At 49.0% G+C, this 16,686-nt stretch overlaps 2 protein-coding genes and 1 non-coding gene across 6 annotated transcripts in view; 1 reads left to right on the top strand and 2 right to left on the bottom strand.

The window, feature by feature from the left end:
* Sik2 (salt inducible kinase 2) overlaps positions 1-7,819 on the top strand; it is a 109,627-nt gene extending 101,808 nt beyond the window's left edge. For 2 of the 3 annotated variants that reach the window (XM_036194317.1, XM_036194318.1), the window contains exons 11-16: positions 302-586; positions 722-885; positions 1,534-1,644; positions 2,234-2,325; positions 3,106-3,714; positions 5,706-7,819. In XM_036194317.1, the coding sequence (XP_036050210.1) occupies positions 302-586; positions 722-885; positions 1,534-1,644; positions 2,234-2,325; positions 3,106-3,714; positions 5,706-5,853 (1,409 nt within the window). In that variant the 3' untranslated portion in view covers positions 5,854-7,819. Of the gene's footprint in view, positions 1-301; positions 587-721; positions 886-1,533; positions 1,645-2,233; positions 2,326-3,105; positions 3,715-5,074 lie in introns of all 3 variants that reach the window. The other variant, XM_036194319.1, reaches the window with a different exon arrangement.
* The window catches only part of Ppp2r1b (protein phosphatase 2 scaffold subunit Abeta), a 33,957-nt gene continuing 23,700 nt past the window's right edge, over positions 6,430-16,686 (bottom strand). Inside the window, exons 15-17 of one of the 2 annotated variants that reach the window (XM_036194322.1) lie at positions 16,346-16,467; positions 7,511-7,591; positions 6,430-6,537 (exon numbers count right to left, since the gene is read on the bottom strand). In XM_036194322.1, coding sequence (XP_036050215.1) covers positions 6,445-6,537; positions 7,511-7,591; positions 16,346-16,467 — 296 coding nt within the window. In that variant the 3' untranslated portion in view covers positions 6,430-6,444. Of the gene's footprint in view, positions 6,538-7,510; positions 7,612-16,345; positions 16,468-16,686 lie in introns of those variants that run through there. The other variant, XM_036194323.1, reaches the window with a different exon arrangement.
* Positions 11,779-11,882, bottom strand: LOC118588111. Its single transcript, XR_004945514.1, has one exon. It is a non-coding gene; the product is annotated as a U6 spliceosomal RNA (small nuclear RNA).

Below are 16,686 nucleotides of genomic sequence, written 5' to 3'. Positions count from 1 at the left end.
TTTTGAAGATGCTTAAACCAGTAAAAGCATTGTGGAAAGATGGGGAATTGTTTGTGGTCCTGGAGAGCACATTAGGCAACTCCTCTGCCCTGAATTACACTTAGGATTCCCAGCCCTGAAAAGAACTTACCTTTTAGGTGAGTTTTCTGTTTTCCAGACGTGTGAGTGCACCAATCCTCTTGCCCATCCTGAAAGATGTGGCTGTCAGGATTAGAGTCTGCCATTTTGTCTTGCTTTTTGTTAGTGTGTTTAAAGAAGATGCTATTAGTTTGAATAATATCTGTTTTATTTTTTTCTACAGGAAAAATTTTCTCTATGAGTGACAACCCCTCCCTTGACAGTGTGGACTCTGAGTACGATATGGGGTCTGTTCAGAGGGACATGAACTTTCTGGAAGACAGCCCTTCCCTGAAGGACATCATGTTAGCTAATCAGCCTTCACCCCGCATAACATCTCCTTTCATAAGCCTCAGACCTACCAACCCAGCCATGCAGGCTCTGAGCTCGCAGAAACGTGAGGTCCACAATCGGTCCCCTGTGAGTTTCCGAGAAGGCCGCAGAGCATCAGACACTTCCCTTACCCAAGGTGAGTGCTTTCTTTTCTAGCTTTGAAAACTTCAATCAGAGGTATGGAAGAAGGATGTTGCCTTGCTAGTGTGAATGTATGATAACCAAAAGGCCTATTTTGCTTCTTAAACTATTTGATGTTTGTACTTTGCAGGAATTGTAGCATTTAGACAACATCTTCAGAATCTTGCTAGAACCAAAGGAATTCTGGAGTTGAACAAAGTACAGTTGCTATATGAACAAATAGGATCAGAGGCGGACCCTAACTTAACATCAGCTGCTCCTCAGCTCCAAGACCTCTCAAGCAGCTGCCCTCAGGTGAGTGTACAGGCTCTTCCAAACACCACGTTTGTCCTACAGATGTGTGGTTTTCAGTTAGAGAGCTTTCTTCTAGTCCTGACTAAACTGGCTTTACAGGAAAGCCCAAGGTCTCAGAGGTTTTCCTGCTGCTGTCACTAACAGCTTAAACCCAACCATGCTGCTCCCAGGTACTCGGCACCAGACAGAAGCCTACAGGCTGACTAGTTTGGGTTCCCAAGGCAGGCAGATTATAGATGGATGACTCAGTCTCCCTACACGCACACACACACGCACACTAACCAAATGAGAAGTTCCTTACCACCTCTTTTGATGTGAAATCACTACTACATATGAAGATTCATCACATTAAAAAGACAACAAACACCGCTGTTTCTTGAGCCAGTGTTCAGGGCCCACATGTAGGTAGGTAAGCGCCTTCTTGTGATACCACACAGGTGCTTTTGTTCTAATTCTAATACTGACTAGGTAATAGTTGAGTTATTAACTTTGTATAGACTCTCTGAAAAGTGGCCTTCAACCTACTAGTTAGTTTTGGGTATTAGGTCATGTGGAGCCAGATTTCACTCAGTCATTTCAAAGGTGCTTAAACTATGAACTGAAACTTTCTCACATAGAAATTGTAATGCCCACTGCCTTGATCCTTAGGAGGAAGTCTCTGAGCAGCAGGAAGGTGTCTCCACACTCTCTGCCAGCATGCATCCTCAACTTTCTCCACAGCAGAGCTTAGAAACCCAGTACCTACAGCATCGACTCCAGGTGGGCTCCTTAGCACTCTTGGTTCAGCTCACTTTGTCACAGAAACCTGTCTTACATTATTTACGGTTGCTGCTTTATTCCTTATAGGCAGGTAGATTTAACCCTACATTAGTAGTTTCTAGAAACATGTTCAGACTTAGCTTTATGCCCTGTATTGGTAGTAGGAAAGGATATGCCACTGAGTACTAAAAAAGAGAAGTCTGGCTTGTTTCTAATTTTATATTTGTGAATAATAAGATGAGATCACTAATCTACAAAACGCTAACAGGGCCGTCTACACTGGTGCATGAAGAGCCTAAGAAATGATATGACATGGATCCCATTCAGAACGAATCACCCAGCAGGCACTGGGGCTTCCTGTCAAGAACTAAGTCTGGTTTCTCATTGTTCTCCCTGGACCTCCCCGTCCTGGAGGAATTTCACAAGTGGAGAACAAGTAGGCCAGAACCAGGTGCTGAAGCCTGGCACCTGATGTTCTTTCAGGTCTTAGTGAACGAGGGTCAGTGCCTTCACTCTGGATATACTGGCCAGACAGGCATCCAACTGATAGCATATGGTTAAGACTCTTTTTGCTTTTCTGATCTTCCAGAAGCCCAATCTTCTGCCAAAGGCCCAGAATACTTGTCCAATATATTGTAAAGAACCACCTCGGAGCCTGGAACAGCAGCTACAGGAACATAGGTAAGGAAGTCTTGGGCCAGTAAAGTCAGTTGTTTCCATGGCAGCCTAGAGAAGGCTGGTGCACAGTCCTTTCCATTCTAGCTGCTTCTCCTAGGACCATGCACTGGTACCAGGTCATTTTCTAGTCAGGCTGGTGTCAGTGAGGTGGTTGAGAATCCCAGAGTATAAGTCTGTCAGGGGACCACTACACCATGCACTTTGCCATGTCTTTGTATTTCTCTGGGCCATGGTCAGCTCTAAGATTTCGGAAGCAGTGGCCTGAAGCACTCGGTCACACTGAGGAAGCTTTCCCCTTGGCAGCGCTCATGCCTGCTGCTTCCGCCACTAGAAGCTGCTTGGCCAAGGTAAAACTGACCTAATCATTACCCTACCTGGACACTCAGAGGCCAAGATGTTACCTTTTTCTGAGCAATCTTCCTGAGTGATTAGCCTCTCTAGAGGGGGGAACTTGAGAGGAAATGCATTAGTGCTCATTTACCTCAGGCCAGTCGAATAGGGGCAAGACCCACAGTGCTGAATTCTTACTCTGCTTTTCCCCCTTGCATGGAAAAGAGAGAGATGGCAGATGAGGGAGTCAGGTGTACTGGTGCATGCCTGGAATTCCTAGCACTCAGGACACTAGGTCAGGAAGATCACAAGTTTGAGGCCAGTCTGGACTATATAGAAGATTCTCAGAAATAAAACAGAAAAGAAAAAGGAGAAAGTGAAGTTAATGCCTGCCTGGTATTGAAATTACACTCACTTGAGATATAAAACGTTCTTTTGGTGTCACCAATTTAGGCTCCAACAGAAGCGACTTTTCCTCCAGAAGCAGTCTCAGCTGCAAGCATATTTTAATCAGATGCAGATAGCAGAGAGCTCCTACCCTCGACCAAGTCAGCAGCTGGCTCTTCCCCACCAGGAGACTCCACCGCCATCCCAGCAGCCCCCACCATTCAGCCTAAGCCAGCCCCTGAGCCCAGTCCTCGAGCCCTCTTCTGAGCAGATGCAATTTAGCCCTTTCCTCAACCAGTACCGGGAGATGCAGTTGCAGCCCCTGCCTTCTGCACCCAGCCCCCGGGCTCCACATCCCTTACCCTCACAATTGCAGCAGCCACCCCCACCACCCCCTCCTCCTCCACCTCAGCAGCATGAAGCTGCTCCAGCCCCCTTACAGTTCTCCTATCAGACTTGTGAGCTCCCAAGCACCACCTCCTCTGCACCAGACTATCCTGCTCCCTGTCGCTATCCAGTGGATGGAGCCCAGCAGGGCAACCTCACAGGCACGGACTGTCCCAGGAGCTCAGGACTTCCGGAGACCCCATCCAGCTACGACCCACTGGCCCTCTCTGAGCTCCCTGGACTCTTTGATTGTGAAATGCTAGAAGCTGTGGATCCACAACACAATGGGTATGTCCTGGTGAATTAATCTCAGCACAGGAAGCAAGGTGGCTCTAGTGAAGGCAGGCTGTTTATATTTTTATTCCAGCCCTTTAAATTTAAAGCTTTTTTTTCCCTTTTCCCTAATGGTGAAAAATCAAGTTTCCCAACTGAAATCAGGATTTGACTAGGGTAGATGTTCCTCTTGGCTCTGTTCCACCACAAAATTTTCTATGGCAAGGCTAGAGCATAGTTGGGAGCTGAAGCATATGCCCGTAGATAAAGTGGAACAAGCTCTCAGGGGGTACAGGAACTGTTTGTATAAAATGACAACACAGACCCAGGTTTGCACCCAGTCATGTCCGAGGAAAACCTTGGTAAAAGCGGGAAAAATGTGTATGTTGCAGATATACACATAGGAAAAAAGAAAAGGCAACATATTTCACGAAAGCCAGACAACAGCACAGTGCTTCAGTGCATGTCGAGAATACTTCATGAAACCCGATGCACAGGGAGGAGAGGAAAGCAGTGTGTTGTCACAGAGTCCTAAGTTCTTGGTGCAGGGTGTCCTCAAGACCATCCCACATAGGGGAGCCTGAGGTGTGTGTGTTTCAGAGACACCAAGTAGCAGCTGCCACTGACCCCTGAAACCTTGCGGTCATCTGTCTGGAAGCATGTGATAATGCCTTTTCAGAAGTACCCCTGGGGGGCCAAGTGTTAAATACTCAGGGCTCCAGAGCTCTCCCCTGTGGAGACAACAGGAGACCTCCCAGTGGAGGCTGAAGCAGAAACCAGAAAGCACCAGGAAGTCAGGCCCTGGGCTGGGAGCCAGGCTCTCCCTGCACAAGCTGCAGTCTCCAGAGACCTGCTGTCTGCCACACTGTAGTAATCCCTCTGGCTCTCCACTCTGTTGTGAGGAGCTTGTGGAGCTTTGCAGAGTTGGTAATTTTGTGTAGGGTTTAGACGTTTTTAAGGATGCACAAAACTGGACTTTCCTGGCCCCTGTGAAGTGGGTAGTAGTGCTGTGCCTTCCCCACTGCGTCCAGCTCCCTTTACTCTAGAAACCAAGTTTTCCCGTTTACAGCCTTGCTGAATCCAAAGTCACTTCAGTGTGTTTCCACCAGGTGGGAATCAGAAGACTTCATTTCCTTAAGGTTTTGATTTGTGTGAACTGTTCAAGTATTATAGCAATATTCAAAGAACCACAGATGTGTTCGCCATATACTAGAAAAGCTTAACCCTTGAATTCAATCATCAAAGGAACTGAAAAGTAGATGCTATAGCTAGTCAACTAGATAGCGAGAAGTAATTAGTAATCTGTCATTTGCACAGTGGCATCTAGGTGTTAAAAAGTCAGTATTATTTATAAATTATAATTTCTATTCTTTAGAGTGGCTTGTCCTATCAGCAGATGAATTCACTAAGCACAAAGCGTCTTCCTTAAAGCACAAGAAGAGAGAGCTACTGCACTGATGCTGCATCTAGAAACACCTATAAGTTGCCTTTCCTCTCTGTAGTAAGTGTCCAGGCAGGCAAGGGAAGACTAGGCATGGGAAGGCGACGGAGAGCCATCCTGGCCACCAGCCCAGCCCTGCCAGTGGCGGTGACTCCAGTGTCTTTGAGGCTGGCCAGAGACTGTAGTTGTTGGGCCCCCAACTGGTGCCAGGCTGCTTTGCAACCGTGCTCGGCTTGGAATTGGGCTGTGGGTGTCAGCAGGAATGGATAGCAGGAGGGACTGTCATTTTTGTGATAGATTTTAATAACTGAAAATCCAGTAAGGATAAATTGTGTTTCTTTTATTGATTCTGTTCCTCCTCGTGCTTAAGATCGATGATTTTGTGAGATAAAGAACATCATTTCATTTGAGAGATCATTTCATTAAGATCTCTAATACGTTTTAAAGATTTCCAACATAAGCCAGCTATAAAACGGGGCTCGATTTGTTTAGACTGGAGGAGGATGTTTTCCCAAAATATACTGCAGAAGCGCTGTAATATTGACGAAATGAAAATGCCTTCCAGATTGAAAATGGGGGCCGCTCATTTCAGGACCGCAGGAACAGCACCGCTACAGATTGGCATAAACCCCTGCCTGCCCCCCAACAGGGCTGTGAGCTGTGTAGCCCCAGGAGACCTAGCAGCTATGGCAGGACAGTTAGGCGACAGATGAGGGGCTGCGGAGAGGCTGTCAGAAGGTTCAAGGCTGCAGAGAGAAGCCGGGAGCACCAACAGCCAGCCTGGTAGGCACTGACACTCTGAGCGCAGGGGAGGACAGTCGCCTGGTGAAGAGCACCAACCATCCTGCTGGATCCTGTCGTCAGCTCCGGTTCGCTCCTCTCACTCCTTCCAAGTAGAAACCCCTAATCCGTGGCTACCTTTATTTCCCAAGATGGAAGCTGGTGAGAGCAGATGGGGCCTGGTGGTCAGCTCATCTGATTGCTTTTGTTGCTGCTGCTGTCCCCTAACTAGTGACCATGGAAGCTTCCAAGCCGTTTCTCCTCACAAGTACTAAAGTAACACTAAGAAGGCTTAGGCCCACTCTTGCTGAGAGGCAGCTTTGAAATACTGACATGCTCACTTGTCACTTCACATCAGCAGTGTGTACACTACTGTATAGTAACCCTTAGCTTTGTTATGTTGTAAACCAGCCTCTCCAAAGAGACTGGTGATTCAAACATAAGGTAAAATTTTCATTCGGCAAAAAGTGCAATCTGTGTGGTACTTTTTTATTTTTGGTTATGGGCTTTTGTTCCCCAGGGTATCACTCTCTGCTTTGGGGGAAATGCATTAGTTCTGCAGTCTCCAGTTGTGCAAGTGTATCTCTAGTATTTACATGCAACTGACATGCTGGTCCCTGTAAGGCAAACGGAGGGTGTTAATGCAACAGGAAGACCACGGGTTGTGGGGTCCCCCTCCTCTATTCCCAGGGAGCTGCCTGGCCAGCGCCAACCCTCACCCTGCCCAGACTTGGCCTGTCTGAACTGCCTTCCCACCACCTTGGGAACAAAGACAGGGGCAGTTCTGTGCCCACCACCCTCCAGAATCTACCCAGTGGGAGATAGTGAGGCCCCTGGGGGAAAGCCTTTGGGACTGATGTGACGTGTAAGAGCTGGTCTGAGCAAAGCCCTTCCTTTTGCTTTGCATCCTAGGAAAAAGAAGGCCAAGGTCCCTCTATCTCAGACATCAAGATCAGAACTGTTTAAATCCTGGCCTGGTGTTGGGAGGTAGGACTTAAGCCTTTGCCTGCCACGCTCCCTCCACATTTGTTTAGTGGAGTCTGCATTGTTGCAGGGTCCCCACCCCACACCCCCAGTACCACCCAGCCTGTGGGGCCGTACCCTCTGCCCTGACCCAGAACACTCCAGTACTAGGGCACTCAGCAAGAACCCATCACAGGCCTCTCTACCTGTACCCCAGGAGCCATTATACCTAAGACAGGGAGGGATACTAGGACTGGGGAAAAGGGAGTGTTCTCTGATGGAAGGTGACAAGGTGATGAGCCAGAAACTGAAGGAACCCAAAAGGTAGCAGCTTCTAGGGCCGCAAGTGTGCCAGCAGCTCAGGACATGGGGACCCAGTGGGCTCTCCTTCATCTCTGGGGTTCTCTAGCCTCTAAATAAGCCTGTTTCTTACATCTATGAGGACCAGAGTTTCTCTGCTTTGATTACACGTTTACACTCACATCAACAGTGAGTTAGGCTCTATTGGTTTAAAGAAAATTCACAGTCCAGGGGACTTTCCCATTCCTCCCCTTTAGACAGTATAGAGTGTCATTTGATGACACTGACCCCAGTGGGCAGTTGCAGAACCCCTGTGCCAGGGCTGACCTTTGCTGCGTTTGTACCCCTAAGCTGGGCTGCCTCTACTGCCTCCTCGGAAGCCACCCGAGCCGCTCGGTCTCTCTGTGCCTAGACATCAAAGGTAAAAACTGGAGAACAGGTAGTGAGTTGGAGTCATTGCCCAGGCAGGGATCTGTATCATTTTGTTGCTTCTGGAAATTTTTTATAGAACTTACCTTCAGAGTGCTTTGTGGGGGAAAGAGCAGTATCATCAGCCTGTTTCAACACTGGACAAAACACACTTCAAAACTTATACACACACACACACACACACACACACACACACACACACACACACACACACACACACACCACACACACACACACCACACACACACACACACACACACACCACACACACACACACACACACACACACACACACACACACACACACACACACGTCTTCCCTGGCTGGGGTCTAGAAACTTAGAGCTTCCTTGGCTTTTCTACCTGCGCTTGGTGGCAAAAGGAATAAAACAGTAACCTTTAAAGGGTCCGTTTGGCCCTACAGTATCCGATCCCCAGCATCTTCTCACTTACTTACTCAGCCATTTTTACCCAGTTACAACAGCCTAGTTGATTGTAGAAGACTCTAGCCTTCCTGGCTGGACCACATCTTATGTCCACATTGCCTGTGAACAGATCTGGGTACAGGACTGCATGGGCTGACAGACAGGCAGGGACACTGCCCAACAACTTAGCCAGGGACGGTGCTACAGGTCCTGCCCTCAACTTGCCTGTCCATTTCCACAGCAAGGAACCAGGCTCTTCCTTCCACAGTGCGCTTTCACACTCCTACCATTTCTGTGAAAGTGGCTAGAGAGACACGGTCTGTATTTCTCACAGCTGAGGAGAGCAAAGCTCTCGAAGGATAGTGACGTAGCTGAGGTCACAGCTCAGAAGAGGCAGTAGAGACAAGCACTTCTTGGCCTGGCTTCTGGCTTTGCTTTTATGTTGGAGCCCTGTCCCACAGCCCCTCCTCTTCAGGGCAAACAGCTATACAAACAAGGCCCTGTCCAGACAGCCCGCCCCCCACTTGACAGCTGCCTGGCTGTAAGTGCCCACTGTAGTTATCCAGGTGACTGAGCTAGACACAGAGGGGCGAGACAGACACCACAGACAGGACATCCAGCTGTCCAATAAATGGCGGAAGTTTAGGCTTAAAATAAGGATGTCTGCGCATTCAGAGTTGTGTAGCCTGGTGTTTTTTCTCTGTAAGTATATATTGGAAGGATTCCTCCCTGATTGCCAAAGGGGAAACTTAGTCAACGGAGTCAACCCCAGAGAAGATGGCTGCCCAGAGAATCGTGAACTCAACCTTTATCCTAAAGGGATGGCTCACATTTTTTTTCTTTTTTTAATGGTCTTTTGAAACAGGGTCTTACTATGTAGCTCTGACTGTCCTAGAATGTCTTGGTTTACTTGTAGATCAGCCTGCCTCTGCCTCCAAGTGCTGGCATTAAAGGCATTCACCACTCCCACCCAGCACATTTCTTTACAATTAAGTCCTGCCAAGTAGGAAGGCTTATTAAACACTTCCAGGATTACAACATGGTAATGCACTTTGGTGATGGAATACTAAGTCTTTTCAGAACCAAAATGGGTGAGTAGGGGTAGCTTTAAAAATAGAAATACAAACAATATCCCAGTGGATGGAGTAATGTTACATTAGGAATTTCGGATAACTAATGCCTACCCGCCCAGGGTTTGCTCAATCAAGGAAATTCAAGTGGTTAAACAACCCCCCCCATTATCCATGGTTTAAGGGAAAAAAAAAAAAAAAAAAAAATCTGCCTCTACCAGAATCTGTGAAGGAGAAAGCAGCAGCCAGAAAAAGGGAAGTTGGGCTTGCTTTTGGAGACTGCAGCTCAAGAAGTGAGTGGAAGAGATTATTTGCACTTTGTAGAAAGGCAAGGCCATTTGCCTATTGCAGAAAGGAAGGGAGTGGTCTTGCTGGGTTCAGCTTGGTCTGTGAGTTACTTTCGATAAACTTAATCTGACTGTAGTCATTTTTTTCCTGTGTGCTTTTTAATTACTAAGAAAAAAATTGGTGACTTCAATAGCTTTGGTATTTTGCGTGTAAATCCTAATAGCTCCAATGTGGAAAATCAAAGTGTAACCTGCCAGTGTTAGAAAATTGCCTAAAATGCAGTTTAATAAATGATCTTTGTACCAAATGGTCATTTAAATGGAGTAATTTTCTGCAAGGAAAATGTACTGTCTTTATGTTTCCAGCCCTCCTGAATTAAAATAAAAACACTTTTGTTTTCTAAAAGCCTGGTGATGTGAATGTTAGGCTAATGAGATTATAGGCAGGTCTCCACCTCATTGAGTACTGGGTAGAGTTTACACACTGTAGAAGGTGGCTGTGTTCTCTGAGCTCTGAGGCTCATTTCAAACTACAGAAAGGACAGTGGATAATATGTTCTCATTGACGTCAGCACGGTAAATAATACCTTGCCCCAGATTGCCCGAGTACACGTTAGCCACTACAGATCGCTGATGGAAACATTACTAACCGCAGCCTGCATACAGACAGGGCAGGGCCCCACTGGGCCTGGTTAATGCTCCTTGATGTTAGTTCAGGATAAAGCCCATCACTGCAGGTAGTCTGTACTAGGGCCTCTGCCATAGGAAGAGGAACAAGGACAATCACACACCGTGCTCTTGTTCAGCTCCCCCAGAACAAGTAATAAATGGGATGGAAAATAAAGTACGCTAAACGGCCAGGAAGGCCAGCAAAGAACACTGCTACTTAGTGACAGTGTTACCTCTTCTCTGGGTCTGTGAAAGGGACACACACCCACCATGGACTTCTCACAGGGACAGACATCCTTTAAGACACAATACATGGGGCTGGAGTGATGGCTCAGTGGTTAAGAGCACCAACTGTTCTACCAGAGGACCCCGGTTCAATTTCTAGCACCCACATGGCAACTCACAACTAGCTGTAACTCTAAGATCTGACACCCTCACACAGACATACATGCATATACCACTGCACATAAAAAAATAAATTGTAAAAAAAAGACATAATATACAACCCCTGGCCCTCAGGGTTTTGGAAATCCCTCACCAAGCTGCTTTCATGTGTCCTAGACTTGTGGGGCCAGACCCCAAGTAGAATGGCAAGATGAAATCCTGTCCTCTGGCAGTGAATGCAGCTGAGATTTGGTTCCCATTGCTTAAGCCATTCCCCTAGGCCAATAACTGGGACAGCTCTCAAACTGAGGCAAGCCTGGTGGCTGTGTGTATAGGGCTAGGAGCATAGAGCCCTCACTGTACATGTGCACAGCTCAGTCCTGCCTGCAACAGCTCTTCCCCTTGGAAGAGAATCAGTACAAGTTTCCGTTTTTGTTTTCACTTTCAGTGACTGTTTTGCAAACTTTACCCTTGCCTGTTGAATCACTCCATCATGTAATGTCCTAGCAACCACCCAGGCCTCTCCTAAGTCTAAGACACTCTTCACATCCATGGCGAGCACAAAGGCCCTATGAAGAGCAGCAGAGAATAGGCCCTGGAGGCCAAAGCACTACCCTGTGACTCCTGCTTGGCCAGCTCAGGGACATAACAGGCCAATAGTAATCACATTTCCAAGATCACCAGCCATCCTGTGGCCAGGTAGAAGAAACAAACAGGCTTCCTTCATGGAAGCTGCCCTCGCCTTTCTTCCCCAGGCCTTGAATTGCAGACTCTGTCCTTTGATATGCAGAGAAATCTCTGGACTCTTCCCCAAAAAACACGTGCAGAGATGCTTAGTCTCTAGGAGGAGGACAGATCAAGGTTCTAGAGGTTTACCCTGGGCAGATGGGAAAAACACCTTACTCACACCCTCTAAGTTAAACATTCTGACAGTGACATGCCTGTCTGAGGGTGCTCATATCTCCAAGTGGGTTCAGGCAAAGAGAAGCCGCAGCTCAGCCTGCAGCTCTCGGGGCAAGGCTGGGCTTTGTACACTAAAGTTATGTTTCAGTTTTGGTTATTTAGTCCTTTTTTTTTTTCCTGAGACAGGGTTTCTCTGTGTAGCTTTGGAGTCTATCCTAGAACTCACTTTGTAGACCAGGCTGGCCTCAAACTCACAGAAATCCACCTGCCTCTGCCTCCTGAGTGCTGGGATTACAGGTGCGCCACCACCGCCCGGTCTATCTGGCCTTTTTAGTGTATGAGATAATGGCTTTCATTATGACATGTCACACCTATATCTCCAGGTCTTTGTTCATATTCACCCTATTACCCTCTTGCCATCCCCCCCATAATGTATGGACCACTTCAGGACTTGGATGTCGTTCTTGTGCAGGGCCATGCTAATCTCCCTGTATTGGTCCAGTGTTATCAAATGTGCTGCCTGAGCAAGTACTGCACTAAATCTTCAGTGCTGTGTGGCCACACAGGGAATTTCACACAGGCCATAGTCCTTCCACCTTAGGCTCATTAAAGCATGGCTCTGCCCTTTCACTTTGGCTCCAACCAGGAATTTCAAAGGCTGAACGGCTCTTGAGCAATGAAATATTGTACATAGATTACTTCAGTCGATGTCCAGTAAGAGAAAATAGATATGGGTCTCGAGTGAACCTGGGTGGATGAACTTTCACCTCAGATGTGGAGCTGTCATCAGTGACACAACAGCCACCATCCAGGCACAAAGCTCGGGACCACAAATCTCTGAGGCAGAACCTGAGGCCAGGCAGTGTCCTGAGGAGCTGAATTCCTCTGCATCCCTAGTTCGGGAGCCAGCTCCCTCCCTTTCCATGTGTGTCTGTTGGGCTCCCCTCAGGATTGCGGGGCCAGTTGGCAGAGATGGGGGAACAAGCAAACACTTCAGCAGAGGAGCGGCGACTGCAGAGAAGCCACTGCCCTGGAGCCAAGCCCCCAATGCTGGCTGGGCACAAAGTTGAGAAAATTCAAAGCCTGGAGAAAATGAGGCAGTTGGGTGTTGAACCTCTTGAGGAGCTGAGTCACTGCCTCCACAGATGACTTCGAAAGCTTCTTACTCCATTTCCCTCCTCATTCCCCAAAGATGAAATAATGAAGCCTCAGTTGCCTGAGGGAGGGCCTGACTGCGGACTCTGACCTCAAGGCTGCCCACCAAGCTGGTGGGCTAGGATACAACTGAACTAAAAGATGACAAGGTCTTTCCACAAGGCATACCATACCAGAGACCCAGTTCACAGCCTTGCCTGTCTAGCCTGAGGCCCACTGTGACTGCCTTAGGTCACTCCAGAAACTCCAAAGTTTAGTCATCAAAGTGGGGGCCAAGGGACAGGCAAGCAGTTGGAAGGGCCCCAGGAAATGAAGGGCCAGTACAGAGCAAGGCTTGGGGGAACAGAGGCTGGCTCCCCAGTCCCACCCATGGGGTAGCCAGGCAAGCGCTGCAGGTGGGGGGTGGGTTCCACCCTTACTGTCAGAGGGCACAGGAGGCAACACAAACTCTGGCCTGTGTCTTTGGCCCCCAGGCCTGCCACTGACCCACACAGATCACTGGAAAGGTTCATTGCCCCCAGCTGTGACAGGAACGTAGCCTGGCTGACTCCACACTGCCCTCTAACATGAAAACATTAAGGATCTACCAAGTGCCCTTGACAGCTTGTCACAGGACTCATTCTGCCTTGCTTTAACTCATCTGATAAGCGGGTACCTGTGAAGTCTCCTCACTGACTGAAAAATGATTAGCTATTCTGACAGCCCCGGGATTTCTGAACTTTTGTTAATGAGTTCTGGGCAACACTGGTCATGAGTACCACGAGACCATTCCGAAGAATCTGATGGTTCACCTTCATTGTCAACTTGACTGGATTTGGAACCACTTAGGAGACACTCCAGGTCTATCTGTGAGGGCATTTCCAAAAATGTTTAACTTTGGAGGGAAGAACCATCCTGAACGTGGGTGACCATACCATAGGTTGGTGCCTTGGACTGAATAAAAAGGGAAGAAAAGGAAGCCAGCAGCGTATCAGCATTCATCTGATCGGACTGTAGATACCATGTGACAGGCCAAGGCCTTACCTAACACAAACTGCCCCCTCAAGCTGTGAGCCAATCTAAACCCTTAGGTTGCTTTTGGGGGGGTTGTCTTGTCACAGTAACAAGTCAGTAACACATTTTCCTCCCCAACTTGGAAGTTAATTAATCTCAAGGCTGGAGAAGTGTAGAAGGCCTGGGGGAGTCTTTCTTTGCACAGACAGCTTAGTCCTCAGGGAGTCACAGGAGACCAGAGCCTAGGAACCTGCTCCAGCTGGCCTGTGACGGATCCATTTACTTGTATACTTATGACCTATCTATCAGTGGCCTGTGGGATCCAGTTCCCTTAGCTGGAGGGCTATAGGGGTGATCAAACATCCTTGAGCTCTCACGGGGAGCAGCCCTCTGACTGGACTTGGGTATCCTGGAGTCTAGTCTTTCTGGGTTCAAGACTAACCCACTGACCAAGAAGTTGGGGTCTTGAACTCTTACCCTTCAAACACCCACAGCTGGGCTCCTCAGAGTTATCCTTAATCCCCAGGCAGCTCTTATGCCCCTCAGTCTGAGGAATAAGCCAGCTGCCTAGCAGAACAGCCTCAGCTCAGGCCAGCCAGAACATCCTAGGTCACCAGCAAGTGCTGGCTTAGATCCCAGAAGAGTCCAATGCCAGAAGGTGCAAACCAGAGACTGGGTGGGAGAAATGGGCAAAACACCGATTAACCCCAGCAGAAGAACCAAGGGTTAGAGGAGCGAGGGACAGGGAAGGTGAGCTCTTAGCTGAGACTTAGTGCAGGGACTGGGGCTGGTCTGTGTCTGTACAGAACAGACTGTCCAGGCAGGAAGAAAAGGAAGAGGAGGGTGGGTTGTCAGCCCAGGGCCTGCACCCATTATTTATGGATGTAGCACTTGATTTGTGAAACCTGGGCTCAGTGAGGAGACTGAATGTCCCTCACAGCCACTGCTCCTTCCTGCAACAACAAGACTGACATCACTGTTGTCAGGGAAATGGTGTTTTGATTAAAATCATGTGACAGCTACTTCAGGACTGAATAAACAAATCCACTATTAACCCTCGCCTGACAAGCTCGCCAGCAGCTGTGGTCAGAGCGTAACCTCTACCCAGGAGGGAGTGACTGCCAACCTGGAGGTAGCAGAGTCTGAGAAGCAAGCGGCCTGAGCTGTTTGTTCCCTGGCAGGTCCTGCATGAGGAACATGAGTCATCAAATACGAAGAAGACCGTGCAAGCAAGCTTCAAGAGACTCTCCATGGCACTGAGGCAACACCCACCCTTCACCAGGAGGAGCCCTGGGCTGTCCTCTTGGACCAAGCAGCAGGCACAGCCCTAAGACATCAAATGACTCCCTTGGGGCTTCGAGGCCAGTCAAGAACTCGGTTCCCAGAGTTCTCAACACCCAGATACTCTCTCCCTATGAGGACAGATCAGTGAGCAGGCCATGCAACAGAGAAAGGGGTTAAGAACAATTTCTGGTTTGCAACTGGATGACTTCCTGGATCATTCACTTGGCCGTGGGCCCCTATCATGAAAAACTCCGCCTGGCAACAGGCAGGTCCCCTTCCATTTCACCCCCAGGACATTTGCTTTAAGTGAAACAGAGCAAGGATGGCTCCGAGTCCAGGAAAGGGGATTGTTGTGGGTGAACTGAACTGCAGCCTCACTCAGAATGGGCACAGCTGGCTTCTAAGGAAGGTTCCAACTACCTGAAATGTGCCCACGGTAAAGACGGACTGCAGGGCATCTGGTCAAAGGCCTGACGAGGTCCTATAGTGAGCGAGGTACTGTAGTAAGGGGTTCAAGGAATGGAGGCTAGTGCTGTTCTCCTGGAGAGCCTCCTGCAGAGGGGACGGGGCGGGGGGGGGGGGACCTCCAGTGGTCAGCTCAGCTCAGCTAATTCTCCAGGAGTTGATGGCAGGGCCGACTGGTCCTGAGCAGGTTGGAAAACAGCTCCATTAACCACTTAAGAATCCCTGTTCTTACCACCCCAGGCAGGGCTCTTCCCTCCCCGAAGTTCTCCAAGTAGGGGCCTAGAGGGCTGGCGGCACCTCAGGCTGCTGAGACTGTGAGCAGCAGTCTGCCAGCACTTCCCCCACCAAGCAGCATGCAACACCCGCGGGCTGCCCGAACCAGAGACAGCTGGGCAACTCAGGCAAAGGAAAACAGTGCAGGGACAGAGAAGGGCGAGTGTTCCCAACAGGAAAGAGAGCATGGCCTCCGTGTACATCAAATGACCAGTCAGGTGATTTGAATGTCAACCACTGGAGTGGCTAAGAGAGCACCAGCTTGTGGCAGTCACTGTAACTAGTCTGGTGGCAGCACTAGGTAGCCCAGGCTGTCCACTTCTAAGTCATAACCACCCTTCTACCCCTGGCCACAGCTGGAACCCTAGTGACTGCTCAACTGAAGCTCTGCATCTCTTTTCCATGTAGTTGTAGGAGACAAAATGGGCGCTTGGAAAACATCCAGGAAACATCAGGCATGGGCTCTTCTTGTCTTGACTAGAAATGCCTCCCTACCTAAGTAGAACCATGCCAGTAACTTCCCAACCTGTGTGGAAAGTGTACCAGCTCTTCCATTCTACCCTTTTGTTGTGTGGGTATTGTCTCAGTCTGAGGAAGATTCCAGAGACCTCAAACCACAGGAATGACTGAGCCCTGGAGAAGACCACCACTTGACATAGGCAGTAAAACAGAGCAATACAGGCTCGCTCTCCAGGCCAGTGTGCTGGGAACTGTTTCCCTGCCCCGCCTTGCCACGATTCCTTCCCTATAGCAGCAGCAAGCTCTGCTGGCTACCCTCAGCCCAGAAAGGACAGGGCTCTGGCCCCAAGTTTCAGGGGCACTTACCTTCCCAGTGTCCTCTCCAGGCACTCGGGGTCTCAGGAAGAGATTCTTGTCAACCCCAGGGATGCTGGGCTCTTCACTGTCCTTCACAGGAAGATCTAGCTTCCTCAGCCTTTGGGCCACCACTGGAGATATAGACAGCAACACTGTGACTGTCCCTGACCAGGGCATGTTCCTCCCAAGCCCACCTGTGCTTCCCAGCCAGGACCCCCTCAGCTGCCCTGGCACCATGATGGCCCAGCAGCACACAGGGCTCTGGGCAGCTGTGCAGAAAAAGCCAGCCCTTGCCAGTACTTTACTTAAGGTGCCTTTTTGCTCAACCCCACTGGGTCTAACGGGGGGGG

Source organism: Onychomys torridus, chromosome 7, assembly GCF_903995425.1.
Source record: "Onychomys torridus chromosome 7, mOncTor1.1, whole genome shotgun sequence".
In the NCBI taxonomy this organism is placed as follows: domain Eukaryota; kingdom Metazoa; phylum Chordata; class Mammalia; order Rodentia; family Cricetidae; genus Onychomys; species Onychomys torridus.
The sequence above is the reverse complement of the archived record's forward strand: the minus strand, read 5'-3'. Positions and strand labels throughout refer to the sequence as shown.